The 16,320-nt window shown below is 39.4% G+C and overlaps 1 protein-coding gene across 4 annotated transcripts; it reads right to left on the bottom strand.

Annotated features, from left to right (window-relative positions):
- Nucleotides 1-4,021: 4,021 nt before the first annotated feature.
- LOC117299118 (acyl-coenzyme A amino acid N-acyltransferase 1-like) lies at nt 4,022-16,066 on the bottom strand. 4 transcript variants are annotated; one of them, XM_033782582.1, is made up of 10 exons: nt 15,937-16,066; nt 14,570-14,760; nt 14,016-14,140; nt 13,276-13,533; nt 12,079-12,248; nt 10,400-10,516; nt 9,358-9,443; nt 8,050-8,152; nt 7,242-7,449; nt 4,022-4,222 (listed from the first exon to the last, which is right to left on the bottom strand). In XM_033782582.1, exons 2-10 carry the CDS (start codon nt 14,707-14,709, stop codon nt 4,104-4,106), a joined length of 1,326 nt encoding a protein of 441 aa, XP_033638473.1. In that variant the 5' UTR covers nt 14,710-14,760; nt 15,937-16,066; the 3' UTR covers nt 4,022-4,103. The 4 variants fall into 4 exon arrangements, with proteins under 4 accessions (XP_033638473.1, XP_033638480.1, XP_033638496.1 ...); XM_033782589.1 differs by lacking the exon at nt 15,937-16,066 and adding an exon at nt 15,867-15,910; XM_033782605.1 differs by lacking the exon at nt 15,937-16,066 and adding an exon at nt 15,776-15,860.
- Between the last annotated feature and the right edge of the window lie 254 nt (nt 16,067-16,320).

The following is a 16,320-nucleotide window of genomic DNA, read 5'->3' as shown; positions in this document are numbered from 1 at the left end:
ATAAATGGCCGACCGTGTAAGTTCGCGACTTAAAATAAAACCGTGCAATTTTGAGTGATACTTGTGTGGATCATTAAATTCTACTTTTAAAACATCTTTCTTATCAGATGCATTACATAACAAACGGTTTCAAACGCTTTTTAAAGACCAACTCATTCGATCCAAGGCAACATGTTCCTTTAATTTCATTTGCTGAAATGGTTTTAGTATCATGCATTTAAAAAACAAATTATTACTTTGGGTTGGTTGGGAAAGGGTGGGTTGTCGGTGCTGCAGGAAGCAGAGACTGGCAGAGCTTTGTAATGAGTAATGAAGGAGTTGTATCAAGCCAGTTTCATTTGGTCATGTGTTTGCTGGATGCCATTTTTTTGTCCAAATGCTTGGTATCCTGATCTCAAGTGTGGCCACATGCATTATATGGATAAAAATTGCTTCTAATCGCAAGTTGTCGCAACTCTGTAAATACACAGCTCACGAAAGGGGCACACATTTGGTAAAATCAAATGTATCCAGAGTATGCCACACAGTGTACAATTTACAAAACATATTGCCTTATTGTATCTGGTTCCTGCGATTTGGACTCCGTTTATTTGATGTTCAGTTTTCCTATTGGAAATCTAGGTGCTCTTTTCTTTTGTCCTGGAAATAGAAATCATGGTTTGAGTATATTGGATATGTAGACTTCTCTTGTGCAGTATGCGCATAGAGATCAGGTTGTCTACTGTCAGCTGGAAGATGGATTTATTGTGTTTTTTTTCTTTTCTTTGGTGATTTTGGGGTTCTTGGGGCATCTTTATTTTTGTTCATCCTCCGAAAAATGATACAGGTAATATCTTAGTATTTACTGGTTAGAAGCTGTTATGGTAAAATCAGCACACAAAAAACCTGTGTCATTTACGGGTTGGATATTTTTCCTTTCTGCTTCGGGACGTGTGTTTATGAGTGTAGAAATGAAGTTTAAAAAATTGTTTCTTTTTGAAGTGTTGGACAACTCCTTACCCTGGTTCGTGGCTTTGAATGACATGTGCACTATGCCAGCACATGAAATTCTTTCGGGTGTATGGATCTAACATTCACAATTTTTACCGATACACAGATGTGTGTGAAAAGCCCCGTATACTCGGCACTTTCTGTGGGATTCAAACTCATGACCTAGAGCTGGGCCAAATTTCATAAAGCAAATTTTTGGTGCTTACAGGCTTTATGAAATTGGGCCCAGGTGTTTTACCACTAGACTGGTTCCAAATGATTGGTACTCAACTCTTTGGTAATGTTATCCAAACTAGGAGGGTGATGGTATTATTAATGTACAGTTCAGTTCGGTGTCATGGGAGCCAAGTATATTTATATTGATATTTAAGTTTTAAATTTGATAACGGAAGTCAAGCTTTGCAAAGGTGCTAAATGATTGAACTGTTGAACTTCATCTAAAGATCAACAATCGATAAACTTTGAACCAGTCACACTTTGCTATCCTTGTGTAAATTTACATTGACAAATATAGCTCCATTGTTAACTCTCTCCTGATTGGAAACAGTTGTGCAATATTGTTATCAAGCCTTATGTGCATATATCAGGATACTACATCTTGGTACTGAATTATGACAAAAAAAACACAATTAGCACAAAGTCAACTTTTATGTCACATTAAAAGTTTTTCCAATGGTTGTTTTTTCATGAGCTGAAAGCATTCAAAAGTGTTTCAACACGTAAATGGACATACATGCGTTGACTGAAAATAATTTATAGCTGATTGGTATTTTTCTTAATTACTATCAAATGTCAATCACAAAATTGGAAAATCCAGGTAAAAGCCAGGTAACATAAATATTTGGAGGGTTAATTAATATAAAAATGTGGAGAATTTTTGCTTTTAAGCCAACAAGTGAATCAGCTTAATTGCATCATTATTAGCCTGCATGCCCACTCTAATGATGAAACACTTTTAGAGTAGGGTTGTTTAAGGTACTTAAAACTCTTTTCCGGCCTCAGGTCGACCTACAATTTTCTTGCGCCCGCAACAAATCGTCGGCAATGCGCAGATAAAATATGCTCAGGTCACAACAGCTGAGAAATCATGCGCCTGCGATTGGTTCCCAACCGTCGGGATCACTTCGTACAAGTTGAAATGTTATACTCTTGCGACTGTTAATTTTTTTGAGGGGCGACTGTTTCAGATTGTCTTAAAAAATCATCGCAGTTACGCTCAGGTCGTAAACAATAGCGGACTGAAAAGTTCTCAATGGTCTTAGCTCAGGCGTAGTGTGATCCTGAAAAGTCAGTCGCCGATTTTGTTGTTGTTGACGCAAGGTCGACCTGAGGCCAGTGTAATTATTTGATGAATACAAAGTTCGCTTTGTTGTCTTCATGCAAGTTCTGAATGATGGTGTCGATACTACAATTTGATTACAGATCTGATTATAATTATATACAATGCACTGGATGGGTGAATACACTACCAAAGGATTAAGAAACTGTTTACCAACATGTAACAAAAGACTTCTAAGAAATAACAACCTACATGTACAGGGGTGCAATAAAACAGCTGAAGGGACAATGTAAACAGGAAAAGCAATTAACTAGAACCTGGAATTAACTAACTTGAATAAAAACACAATGAATTTTCTACCCCTACTACACTTACAAGGCTAGCGCGGAAATTCGGCGCTTGCACGTAAGCGGGGAATCGTGATCGTAAGCGCAGAATTCGGTGGATGCAGAGCCATGAAACTGGGCCCAGGTGGTCACCACTTGGGAGTCAAGGAACGCGTTGAGTTGGCTTGAAGATAAATTTGATATCAAACTTGCGCTCTTGGAAAACAGAAAAACATATATAGTGCATCTGTGTAGAGTATCCAGCTTGGTATTGGATGTATGGGATGTAGAAGTCGTATATTTGTCCTGCATTCCACTTGCACTTGTTTGATAACTAATGTATTTGTTTTATGTTTTTTCCTCATTATGCATTCTACTTGTCTTCTTTTCTCATTCTTTCCGATTGCCATATTTAGTTCTGAAGAAGTTTAATGAACTTCCCCATTTTAAAGCTTTTTTTTTTAGGGGAGGTGGGGGCTGCTCATTGAAAATGAATACTCTTAACTTTACCAAAAAATATGCTGGTGTCTTGTTCGAATTCAAGAACAAGACAGTTAGTGCACCATAACTTTTGGGGAGCGAGCAATTAGTTTGCAAAACCAATGGAGATGTTGCTAAGAAACTGAAGTCCAACAAATGGGTGAACAACGAGGAATCTTTGATTTATAGAGTCGGGTTCAATGATTATTGATTTTGTTTGTGTTACATCTTGTGCCTGAATCACAGTTGGGTATACCGTCTTGATACCTCATGGAGGTAATGGCCTCAAATTGGCTCCATGACGCCCCCCCCCCCCCCTTCCAACTGATGTCATCATTGCATCAATTACATTATATTTTATTGTATATTTTCCTTTGCCATTTTCATTCCTATGTGAAAACTATAGAGAGACAGTATTTTCATTAAAGTTCACAATTGAATATATTGATTCAAACTTGCTTTATTTGTCTTTGGTTCATTTCCTGCTTGCTCCATATTCTGATGCTTTAAACTACTTGGCCATGACACTCTCGAGTCATTACAGAAAAATACAATGATCGAGTCATTACAGAACATTGCATTTAATCAATTTTAAACCGTAGTAAAAAATTCAAAATTTTGAAATAGGAAATTGATTATTACAATTTCTTTTTACAAACAATACGAAAATAGGGGTTTAAAATATACAAGAGAAGAGTCAGACATTACATGAAAACTGTTGTGAATACTTAACAAACTTCTCATTGTTTAACCAAATGCATCATCTGAAAACAACACTATCAATAATTTTGAGCAATAAATATTTGACCAAATGTAGTTTGTCAAAGAACAAAATTTTGGGAAATTAGTTTAAGTCGGAGAATAGACTCTTAAGTGTAGATTTGTTCTTTGGCTTGAACATTCTATCCACAAATCTACACTTTCTCGATCATTCTCCTTACTTAGCTTTGGTTTTACCCTTACACTGATGTGTGTTAGCACTGTTCATTCCCCCCCCCCCCCTGATTATAACATCTATTAAATAGGTTTTATAACTTTGAATTGCCAATACCACAATGTCTCCGTAAGAATCTTATCATCTTTGGCCAGCTGTCCTCCATTGCTCTGGTGTTTCCAAAAGGTGTTCCTCCATGTTCAAGTACACCATCTGTAACAAGAGTGAATAACAAAATAAACCAGAAATAGGTGTGTGAGTACAGCTCAAAATACAGTGAAAAAAATTAACTTGAAATGTGTTTGAACCAGGTTCTCTTGAACAACTTTCATGGCTTTTGCGTTTCATGGCTGAGTTGACAAGAGCACCAAACTCAAGCTCTGGTGTTTCTGTTCAGCAGGTGGTGGGTTCGAGTCCCAGTCATGACACATAACTATAATTGCTTCTCTCCACCCAGGGGTGAATAGGCACCTGTGAGGGCAGAGATGGTTCTTGTGATTGATTTTGCTTTAAGTAGCAAATATTTGTTGCGCAGGCTGTATACGAGGGAGCTGAGATGGTTTAAGGAATGAATTAAATGGTAATAATGTTGGGACACCCTTCGGTTGTGAAAAGTGCTAACAAAAACCGATTATTATTATTTCTAAAAAACAGTGAACAAGAGCTTGAAATGGGTTTGAACCAGGCTCTCCTGACACGGGGGTTGCTCTTAATCCCTACCAAGTCCGAGAGGCATACATAGTTTGTTTTCTTCTGCAGGACTCTTAAGGTGTTCGGGCCAACAGCCCGGAACACCTCTTAATTTTTTTCGTTTTTTAGGTGTTCGGGCCAACAGCCCGGAACACCTCTGATTTTTGTTCGTTTTTAGGTGTTCAGGCCAACAGCCCGGAACACCTCTTATTTTTGTTCGTTTTTTAGGTTTTCGGGCCAACAGCCCGGAACACCTCTTAATTTTGTTGTTTTTTTAGGTGTTCGGGCCAACAGCCCGGAACACTTCTTATTTTTGTTTGTTTTTTAGTTGTTCTGGCCAACAGCCCGGAACACCTTTGATTTTTTTTTGTATTTTTCCTTCTTTTTTCTTCATACTTCTTATACTTCTTCTGTTCGTCCCTTGTCCGCTAACAAAATAACCTTTCCGAAACTCGTATGAACTTGAAACTTCACACATAGTTAGATATTCATTAGAAGAAAAATGTGTAAGTTACGTCATGATGACGTCATCAATTCTTGATTCAAAAAGTCATAACTTTTGATCTACATAATGGATTCATACAATCGATACATCATCGGAAAGGTCGTTAAAAATAATGTACACGCCTCGCAGACATGACCCCATTTTGATCTTGTCTTCGGGTTCAAAATCGAGGTTGAAAATTCAAAAATTCACGCATAAAGAACTACGAAATTCCCCCATTGATTGCGCATAAAGATTTCACACATAGGTCTACATGTAAATTGTACACCACGTGTAAGTATGCGGTGCATTGCGGTGCATAGTCACGCTCTGTGCCACGTGTTGTTCGCTTTAGTCTGTGTTCGAGGCGTTTTCAACATACATGTATATGTACATTTTCCTTTTGGTTAGTTAGTCTCTTCTACAGTCGTTAATTTTTCATAAGTTCTTATTTCCTCAACCACATCAGCCATTTTAACAATCTTTACATCATATAAAAGGGCTTTACGTACAAAAATAGACATGTTGGTGAACTTTTCTTGACCTTTTGACGTGTTTAAACCGGAAGTTACTCTAAAATGATTTGAAAAGGCCAAAGCGATTGCTTGCTTGCTTGATTGGTACTTGTTTTATTGTGACTAGTAAAGTGTACACACTTGTCAAACAACCCCTTTCACACGTCCGTTCCCGAACACCTAGAGTTTGTTTTACAACCTCTTAATTTCTAGTTATAACTACTGTTATTATTATATAGGATTTGAGGCATTGCATGTCTTTCTTTATTCTACTACCGCGTAGTAGAATTAACAGATGTTCAGGAGACTTCTCAGTTAAAAAAAAACCTGTACTGCTTTTTAACAACTACATGGGAGGAAGGTATAGAAACTACTACTTTAGCTTAAAGGATCGTACTTAACTACACTACCGCGGAGTCAGTTCTTGAATTAGCTTCGACTAGCTTGCTCTAGTCATCATCAGGAGACTTATTATTATTAAGGGAATCAATGTGTGGTGAAGAGGTTTTCAACTAGTGGTTTAATCCCAACAAGGCCTGGTTCTTGATAATTTTACCGAGACGAAGACGAGGTAAATTATAAAGAACCAGGCCTCGGCGGGGTTAAACCACTAGTTGAAAACCGATTCAACACACTTTGATTCCCATTCATAAATACCTTTTCGGTCAAAAACATCATCACTTTTTGGTCAAAAAGTAAAATAAATGCAAAATCTAAAATTGTTAAATGATTTCTTTCAACACAACGCCCCTCCAGCTATGAAATGGTAAAGCCCTCCGCCGCCCTCGGGTAAACAACTCTTTATAAGGGAATGTGTGCGCGTATCGCGTGATGTGGCCCAACTGTTTCAGCCGTTGCTCTAGACCAATAGGAATGAAGAAACTGTCTTATAAAAACAGGTGCAAGGTCGCGTGTCACGCCCATAAATTAACACTTTTTACTGGTCATAAACAAAGGTTTATACATACCCACGTGACGCGCTCTCCACCAATAGGAATAGCGAAACTGTCTGAGGTATTTATGAATATAAATTTTCTGACAGTGAAACCAAAGGACCCCAAAAAGTGACTAGCACCGTAGGCCAGAAGAAACGTGTAGAGACTATGAAGAAGAAATCTCAGGGACGAAAAACACAAATGGGGAAAAGCCACGCGGTCAGGTTGGGACTGAAAATCGGACTCGCATCCTTTGTCTTGGATTAGAACTGGGGTCACAGATTTGAAAGGCAGGGAATAAAGCACTGAACCAACTGAATGCCCCTCTCAGTAGCACAGTGCTTTTCATGTAGCGGTAGTTGTAAGTGTATGGCGGAAACTGAATGCCATTGTTTCAGTTAATGTTTACTTATGGAGCAACAAAAATGGTGCCAAGAGGAGACTTTTGAGACGCTGGAGGCAGCAGACATAATGGTCTGTTTTTGCGGCTCTGAGCGTGCGCGCCGCGTAGGTCTGAGGACATGCACTACTGTGAAAAAGGACCATCTTAAAGTCTCTCATTGGACCTTTAAAGAGATTACCAGAATTTCGGCTTTAAATTTTCTTACTTATTAATGGTGACCAAAATCTGCTGCCAGCGGGTGCCCATGGTATCTCTAGAAGATGACCAGCTCCGGGGTAGCTCAGAAGCTGATAGTTACTGCATCCGTATCGTTTCAGCTGCTCAATGCTCTTCTTGGCATAGAAGCAGCTGTCCCAGGTTCGGTCAGCCTCACCCGTGACAAAGAGGTACTTGCACTTTTGGTTGTTCTCCAGCTGTGTGGAAACAAGAATAAATCAGAATCAAAAAAAAGTTGTCGAATGATTTAAGATGGAGTACATGTATTGATTTAACCTACAAACCTTTTCCAATTATAAATTTGGTGGAGTTTGCTCGGCAACATCTTACTACGAGGCATGCCCTATTCTTACAACAGAGATAGTTCTCGAGAGAACTTTTCTCCCGCCCAAACCCACTTCAAGGTTCTTGTTTTTGTTTGTGAAATTCAACTAATCACACATAAATGTTCACAAAATCACAGACAAAACGTAAACCACTTGTTGTGTATGAAAAAGGACTACACATATATAATGGATGACGTAGATATTAGATTTATTATGCTGAAAATCACCTAAAAGACATGTTTCCGTATTTCCAAGCCTAATTTAACCTTCCATAATGAACTACGAATGACAGAAAACTTTAACCAACGTTCATTCTAAATTTTTCCTAAAATAACACAATTTTGACAATTCAATTGCTTATTGTACAATTCTATGTTTTCTAACTCTAATATTAGCTTGTTAAGTGAGGTCTTGCATGTAATTAGACTAGAGAACGGATAACTATACTCTTTCAAAAACCTTAAATTTTACCTTTATAAATGCACTATCTTCGTCTTGCAGGTCATACAAATTTTTCCCGGTGTCGAATACATCATACACGCCTGACACTGGTTCTGGTATCACACCATCGAAGCTGAAAAGAACCACACAGGACAATTAGTTTACTTTAAGCTGGAATGGAATGGTAAGGCATGGTTGATATGGAGGAGTCTGTTCTTGAATGGGGGTGTGGAATGGAATTGTTGAATGATTTGTGTGTAAGTCGGGCTGGAACGTAGGGTAGGATGAGGTTGATATGGAGGAGTGTGTTCTTGAATGGGGTGTGGAATGGAATTGTTGAATGATTTGTGTGTCAGTCGAGCTGGAACGTAGGGTAGGATGAGGTTGATATGGAGGAGTGTGTTCTTGAATGGGGTGTGGAATGGAATGGTTGAATGATTTGTGTGTCAGTCGGGCTGGAACGGAGGGTAGGATGAGGTTGATATGGAGGAGTGTGTTCTTGAATGGGGTGTGGAATGGAATTGTTGAATGATTTGTTTGTCACTCTGGCTGGAACGGAGGGTAGGATGAGGTGGATGAAGGTGTTCTTTGAGATAGTAAGGTGTGGAATTCCTTGAGGCAGTGGGTTGGGGAAAGGTTGATGCATTTTTATATCAGTAGAACTGGAATGGAATGAAGAATATGAAGAGGTTCATGTAGATTAGGCCTTGGCGACACGACTGCTTTGTCGAGTTGCGACTACCATTTTTCAACTACTCGGCTAATTGTGCTGCCACGACTACACTACAAAAATAGTCATGACTTCCTGCTTGGTGAACCAATTGTGTCGCTTACGACTGTTCATGACAATATAATTTACTTACGAAACACACTCGGACGTTAGTGACACAATCCTGAAAGCCTTTCAGCACAAATTTTACTATAGCGCCTGCAGGACACAATATCCCGGAATGCATCTTGAGAATTTAAAAATTAGTCACGACTAGTGGCGAAGTCGCAACTATTTTAGGCCCGACTAGTCCAGTAGTAAATTTCACTAGTCGCCCGGGCTTAAGATGGATGAAGTTATTCTTTGAGATAGTGATGTGTAGAATGTTTGAGAGTTTTGTATGTCAGTAAGTTTTTTACTAATGCAATTGGAGACATCGCGTAAATAATAAGATTGATGTAAGATGCATTTAATCAGATTTTGAACTGATGTAGGAAGGCTCCAAATCTTCTTCTACAAATAGGATTTTTAAGACAACACATCACATTGATATCATAGGATTGTTTTCAGCGTGGGGGCGCAACACCATGAGATCAATTTGACGAGACTGGTCAGTCGGGAATACTTACGGAACATATGGCAACTCCTCTCCATTCAGAGTCATTGGGTCAATAGGGAAAACATGAGATCCGTTAATACTGATCACTGAACTGACCTACAAGAAAATAAGATGAAGAAAAAAAAGGTACATGATGTGCTGGTAGACAATAGGAAATCTAAGCCTTCATCAAAGGGCAAGAGCAACACTGGTAAAGTTGACCGATATTTGAAGCATTGTAGGAAGTAAACATTACTTGTTAAAGGCAGTGGACACTATTGGTAACTACTCAAAATAATTGTTAGCATAAAAACTTACTTGGTAACAAGCAATGGAGAGCTGTTGATGATAGCATAAAACATTGTGAGAAACGGCTCCCTCTGAAGTAACGTACGTTTTGAGAAAGAGGTAATTTTCCACAAATTTGATTTTGAGACTTCAGAATTAGATTTTGTGGTCCTAAAATCAAGCATGTGAAAGCACACAACTTCGTTTGACAAGGGTGTTTTTTCTTCCATTACTTTCTTGCAACTTCGACTATTGACCGAGTTCAAATTTTCACAGCTAGGTTTGTTATTTTGTGCATATGTTGGGATACATCAAGTGAGAAAACTGGTCATCGACAATTACCAATAGTTTCCAGTGCCTTAAATTTGCAGGTCCAACCATGTATAAACATCTTTTGGGAGGAGTGTTGGCTATGAGAAGAGCTACTGTGGTCTAGAGCTTCATAATAGTATAACTCCACTCAACTTGAAGGGTCAGACTCAAAGTTAAGGCCCAATCCCGTTAGAACTAGGTTGTTTCGTTTCATTTTTCCCCCTTAAAGAACAAAAGAGTTAAAAGTCTACGCTTGACCTAAGAAAAATAGAGCAACGAGAGAAGGACACTTAGAAACGAGATGACAAAAACATAATGATCTTAAAAAAGGTTTGGAAGAATGTGAAAAGACTATGAAAATCAGTCGTATATTATTAACATCCCTTTTTTTCATTAATTTTGTTCTGAAGAAACAAAAAGAGTTATGAATTGTGTAGAAGAATGTATAGTGCCATAAAATCTTTAACTTTTACCTTTTTAGGAAAAAGTGCAGAGGTCTGTAGCGCTAGAGTTGCCCCAAAAGACACGCCCACTATTCCTACTCCTCCTGGTTTCACATATGGCTGGTCACATAACCAGTCTACTGCATCCTGAAGAAAACAAAAAATTTTAAAAAAAATTGGTGAAAAATGATGGTTGTATCATTTTAATAAAACAAATATTCCATCAGTTGCAAAAGAAAAATGAGACTGATTGTCGCAGTTCGTGGCCAAATTCAAGTTGCCAGTAAAGATGTAGTCTTGGCCCAAGGCGTCAGTGGTCAATAGTAAAAAGTGTGCTACACTCAGTTGTAAATCGCTAAAGTGCACCCTCCTACGGCATGATTTGACCAATTTGGTATAACATAGGAGGGTGCTATAGCGTTTTACAAACCAGCGTACGACACTATGCACCATTGATCATTGTTATACCTCTGTACAAATTGTGAAGTTTGATTGGTCGAGAACAAATCATGTGACGCGCAACAAAAACGCATGTTACATGGCTCAACGGGCCGGGTAACATGAAAAGTGATGTACACCGATGCACTTCACCTTGATCGTTCCCAGCGTTGGTCGATTTCCAGCGCTGTGTACGAAACAACTGCGGGTTCGAGGGAATTGTTTCTTGTTAGTCTGCTTATTAAACAATGAATAGTCTGTCGTAATAATGTTTGAAGATGACAACAGAACTTCGAGAAGAGGAATAACAATTTTACAAAGGTATAACAAAACAATTGTTGCACTCTGTGACTAGGGTCCATGGGTTTTGTACACCCTCGAGGGGAAATGGCACCCTCGGCTTCGCCTCGGGTTCCATTTCCCCCCTCGGGTGTACAAAACGCCATGGTGTACAAAATGTCACAGCGTGCAACAATTGTATACTGTCATCTTGAGCTAAGACTAGTAAAGATGCTGCCTATCCAACATCAATACCACGGGCAGCGGTGTGTCAATACTAACCTCCATCTCAGTGGTGTAGGAACTTGCGGAGCCAGTTTACCACAAGGGCCTTGCTTGATCGACCCCGGGAAAGGGGACCTTCAAATATCCAAATATATTGGATAGCTTAATTAGTCCTGTGGTTGAGCTACTCTGGATGTGCGCTCAAAATGGTAGCCCACAATTCCCAACAAAAGAGGCATACAGTATTATTTCAAGCTGTGGTGTTTGATCATCAGAGTGTGGGTTCGAGTCTCAGTTGTGGCACTTGGTTCTTAAGCAAGACACTTAACCATGATTGCTTTGTAAAGTCGGGGAGGTAGTGCTTTCTGCTCTACCAGCCAGGCTTCTAGATAAGTATGAACTGTAAACATGGTAAAGGGGGTAACCCTGTTATAGCCCCAGGGCAACAACCCCTGGAAAAAATAGTTTATTTTAGCCCAAACCTTGCATAAAAAAAAAGTTCTCTTTAAAAGTCAGAGCAACTGGTCCTGTCTCAATGTGGTACCATCTTGTGACATGTCCACTTCATAGTTTTTACACAGTCACCCTATAAACTGCATACCATTAGCCGATCACAAGATCAGAGAATGAAAGGGGACCAGTTTCTCTACAGCAGCAGTTTTTGTTTCCTTTTTAAAGTTTACATTTTGTTTAGCGCTGTGGGATCGATTCTGCATAAAGATGTTTTATAAAATAATTGCACAATGTTTATGTCATTGCCTCCATACCCTAAAATATTCAGCTTCTAAGTTCTGCAGACCTTTTGGCAGATCCTTGTAGGCAAAATAGGGTAGAGCATAGGAGGCGAATCCATGAGATGCCAAAGCAGCAGCACGAATCTCAATCAATCCACCAGCAGTACCAAACATATCAATCACACCAGGAAAAGGTCCAGGTCCTGAGGAAACAAGAAAAAAAAGAAAGATATTCTTTATCCCTGATGCAAATTTAACATCTATTATGTCGTTGCGGTACCCGCTGCCAAAACATAGGATTCAAACTGTCTCTAGCTACTTGGCAATCTCAGTAGTCTAGTTGGTAAGACACTGCTCTAAAGTTGCAAAGGTCGTGGGTTCGAATCCCAACCAAGTAATATGCCTGTGAAGTTTTTTCACAGGACTCAGGAAAAGTATACAGGAAAGTATACCATGCTAACAAACATCGGGGCAAGGGTTATGCCAGCTGATCTTTTTTCTGCAGTTCTCAGGAAAGCCCCAAATATACAATGGCCTCTGTTCACCATGCATGCTTGGAGGTGACCTGTCATGTTGACATGTACAAAAACATGCATTCATGCAATTCTTCCAGAACTTATACAGTACGTGTTCCATCAAGTTTGGCTCACTAATTATTAAAAGGTTGTTTTGGCTTGCCAATGTCAGGCTGTTTATCAATCATGTTGACCACAGGTGGGATCCCCGGCGGCGTCTCCAAAAACTCTGTTGTGCTCTCTAGTGCCCCAGCATCTCTCCTCATATCAGTCTTTATCTTCCCGTCAGCTTCAGCCCGTGAGTCGGTTCCAGTAGGCAGCTCAGGGTGCGTGCAGCATCGCCTACCATCGCCTGCAGTCCTTCTGATTTCAAAATCACAGGCGTGTGGAAACAAACACACCTGGATTTTCCCCGAGGGGTGTGATTTTGGTTACGCCAAAACAGATTACGCCAAAACTGAATGCCAAGGCGTGTATTTTAGAGGGATCAGGCGTGTGATTATTCACACTCCTGGGTAAGCTTTTAGGCGTGCAATGGCGTGCGGGCCGGATTGCACACCTCAAATCACAATATTTCTTACCATCTCACAAATTTGACTTTTCGTAAAATTAGTCATATTTCGTACATAATCATAATAGTTTTTCACTATTTTCTTGTGACCCACACCTCAAATCAGAAGGACTGCGCCTGTATGCTATCTTTTATAGTACATACCTTTGGGTTTAAATAAAGCTCCCCTTAGCCGTCCATGTTCCACTTCAATCCGCTCTACATCCTTGCCCATGTACCATCTCTCTGCAGCAGCAGTAGCTTTTGGTTCCGTGGTCTGTAGTGCCGCTGTATCCAGTTGGCCCTCGTACAATGAAAGCTGAACTACCATAGGCTTTGTTGCATCCCTTAGGATAAACCGAGCTCCGAGCCGCTCCCCTGGTGATGGCACCATGCTCCAGAACAGACCCATGGGTTCAGTCCCTGAGATAAATTAAAGACAGCGGACACTGTTGGTAATTACAAAAAAAATTATTAGCGTAAAACCTTTCTTGGTGACGAGTAATGGGGAGAGATTGATAGTATAAAACATTGTGAGAAACGGCTCCCTCTGTCTTCTGAAGTAGTGTAGTTTTCGAAAAAGAAGTAATTTTCCACGATTTTGATTTCGAGACCTCAGATTTAGAATTTGAGGTCTCGAAATCAAGCATGTGAAAGCACACAACTTCGTGTGACAAGGGTGTTTATTTCTTTCATTATTATTTTGCAACTTCGACGACCGATTGAACTCAAATTTTCACAGGTTTATTATTTTATGCATATGTTGAGATACACCAAGTGAGAAGACTTGTCTTTGACAGTTACCAAAAGCATACAGTGTCTTTAAACCACATAAGAAGTTGAAAAGTAAGTCAACTTAAAATCAGAATAAATAATGTTTTCTAAATTTTTCCTTTTTTTCTTACCAGTATATAATCCACCCGAAGCAGCCTGATCAGGCACAGAAACTTCTCCATTGTCTCCAGCTTTGTAATGAGCGTGACTCTCAAATCTTTCTATAATTTCATCTGTTTTCTTCTCGGCAACAGACCTTGGAGTTAAGAAAAATCAATTTCTCTTTAGATTGGGTGTTAACATATAAAATTTTAAAAAGCTGCTGGCCTGTAGATATTTTCAGAACAGGACTAGGGAAAATACTCAGAAAGAGTAGGCTACTCACTTTGAACACACATTGGTGAATGGGCAAAACACAAAACATTTAGAAAAACAATTTTCATTGCAAAACACATCCCACCTTTGTATCTGCAAGCCATGCAAATGAGTATGGAATGTCTAAATTACAACCAATTGCAAAATATGGTTTGTATAAAATTACATGCTTCTAGACTATAAAATCAGTCATCAACTTTCTCTTTATTACATGTGCACACGAATAATGCCCCTCGCCGACATGATGTCAAACTAGAAGATACAATGTGTAGAGCAATAGTTCTGAACATATGTCTTGATCTGTATGTACCTGATAGTGACATGGCTGTTAGCCTTCATTCCAGTCGCTTTTATTGCTACTTGTTGATCAATCATAGAAGTGGAAGGTGTGACTGAAAGAAGCCATTTTTTAGCCAAATTGCTCAGGTGACGTACATGTTGGTTAGTCATCGTTTCTGTGGACTTGGCTGTTGCGTGACCGTTTACCTTGTAACCTTGAGGCTGTCAACGAAAAAGTTAAATATGAAAGTTACACAAACCATTTTGCTTACAACGTACACTTCAGGCCTGGATTTAATCTTTGCGAGAGTAGGTCCAGTAAAGTACATGTAGTAATTGACATCTTTGCGCGAATACCCCCGAACCGCTATACAATCAAAGATGCTCAACAGAAATTTGCCTGATCAGATTTCTAGCCGAAGACACAATATTTCTTACCATCTCACAAATTTGACTTTTCGTACAATTAGTCATATTTCGTACATAATCATAATAGTTTTTCACTATTTTCTTGTGACCCAGATGGCCGATAGATCTCAAACTTTTATTTAGTTACGATCACATAACCCTCCTCCCGTCGACGAAGCCGGAGGGTTACGTTCTAGCAACTAACTTCTATTATACGCAGTAACCCTTCTTCTCAGGTAAGAAACAAACTCAGTGGAATTGGAGTTAATTAAGGGTGGATAAATTGATGGGCGACGTGCAGAAAATTATCCCTGCCAGCAACTGATTTGTAATTAAACAACAAATCTGTAATGTAAACTTACACACGTTCAATACATAGACCGCCTTGCTCTACATATATTATGATCTATGTTGAAATCTTTGAAATTTGAAATAGTTTCGGTTCGCTTGCACCTTATTATTAAAAAAAATGTAAATAAAGAGTTAATTATGCACTTGAGGCAGTTAGTTCCACACTGAAATGCAGGCTTCTCGTCTACTCTGCTGCAATAATTCGTCTAAAGTAAAAAGATGCAATGTTGTCATAATATAGACCCAGTAACTGGGGCGCTATAGATTCCTTTTTTCGAATTTTGACATAATATCGGTCATCTATGATCTAGTCGAATCATGGCGGTAGATTTCTACCTCCATGGTCGAATTTTGACATTATCGGTCATCTAGACATTATCGGTCATCTAGACAGCTAGATGACCGATAATGTCAAAATTCGAAAAAAGGAATCTAGCTAGCGCCCCAGTCATTGCACTGGGTCTACGTCATGAGTTACAAAGAGCCTTGTGCTGGGGCCGGCGCTTGCCTTAGATGACCGTTAATGTCAAAATTTCGAAAACAGGAATCTAGGCTAGCGCCCCAGTTACTGGGTATATGGTCTAATGTTGTCAGCACTGTCGCTGGTGGTAAGTGGGACTATAGAGTTCTTTATCGTACCTTAGCCTCTACTCTAGTGTAGTGCCGGAGTCTCTCCTCACAGTCGCACACTGGTGCAGTACAGATTAATAACAATGTATCGATCCTCCAGCTGCTCTACTTACTGCGCCCACAGCTGTGAGATACATGTAGGTCGGGTCAAGGTTGTGTTTGTTTTGGGACGTTTGTACAATATTGTTCGTTTGTTTGTTTGTTTGAAGTTGAATCATCCCCTCCAATTAAGTTGTCGGTGCCCAACATGCACAAAATCGATGGTCTATTAATTATGGTTTCATGCCAAGTTCATGCATCAAGCGAATATTCAAAATAAAGTGTTAAAATAATAAAACTACCTGTAGTTACCTGTTTTCGTTCACGGGCTCTAAGAAGACGACCGTTTTTATG

This window comes from Asterias rubens, chromosome 1, assembly GCF_902459465.1.
Source record: "Asterias rubens chromosome 1, eAstRub1.3, whole genome shotgun sequence".
NCBI classification, from domain to species: domain Eukaryota; kingdom Metazoa; phylum Echinodermata; class Asteroidea; order Forcipulatida; family Asteriidae; genus Asterias; species Asterias rubens.
The sequence above is the reverse complement of the archived record's forward strand: the minus strand, read 5'-3'. Positions and strand labels throughout refer to the sequence as shown.

Bases quoted from the DNA above. Each gene is read 5' to 3' on its own strand.
- LOC117299118 (XM_033782582.1), bottom strand. From the start codon at position 14,709: ATGACTAACCAACATGTACGTCACCTGAGCAATTTGGCTAAAAAATGG. The intron at 14,141-14,569 runs GTACATACAGAT...CTTAACTCCAAG, and splicing joins AACAGCCATGTCACTATCAG to GTCTGTTGCCGAGAAGAAAA. The intron at 9,444-10,399 runs GTAAAAGTTAAA...ATTTTCTTGTAG, and splicing joins CTGCACTTTTTCCTAAAAAG to GTCAGTTCAGTGATCAGTAT.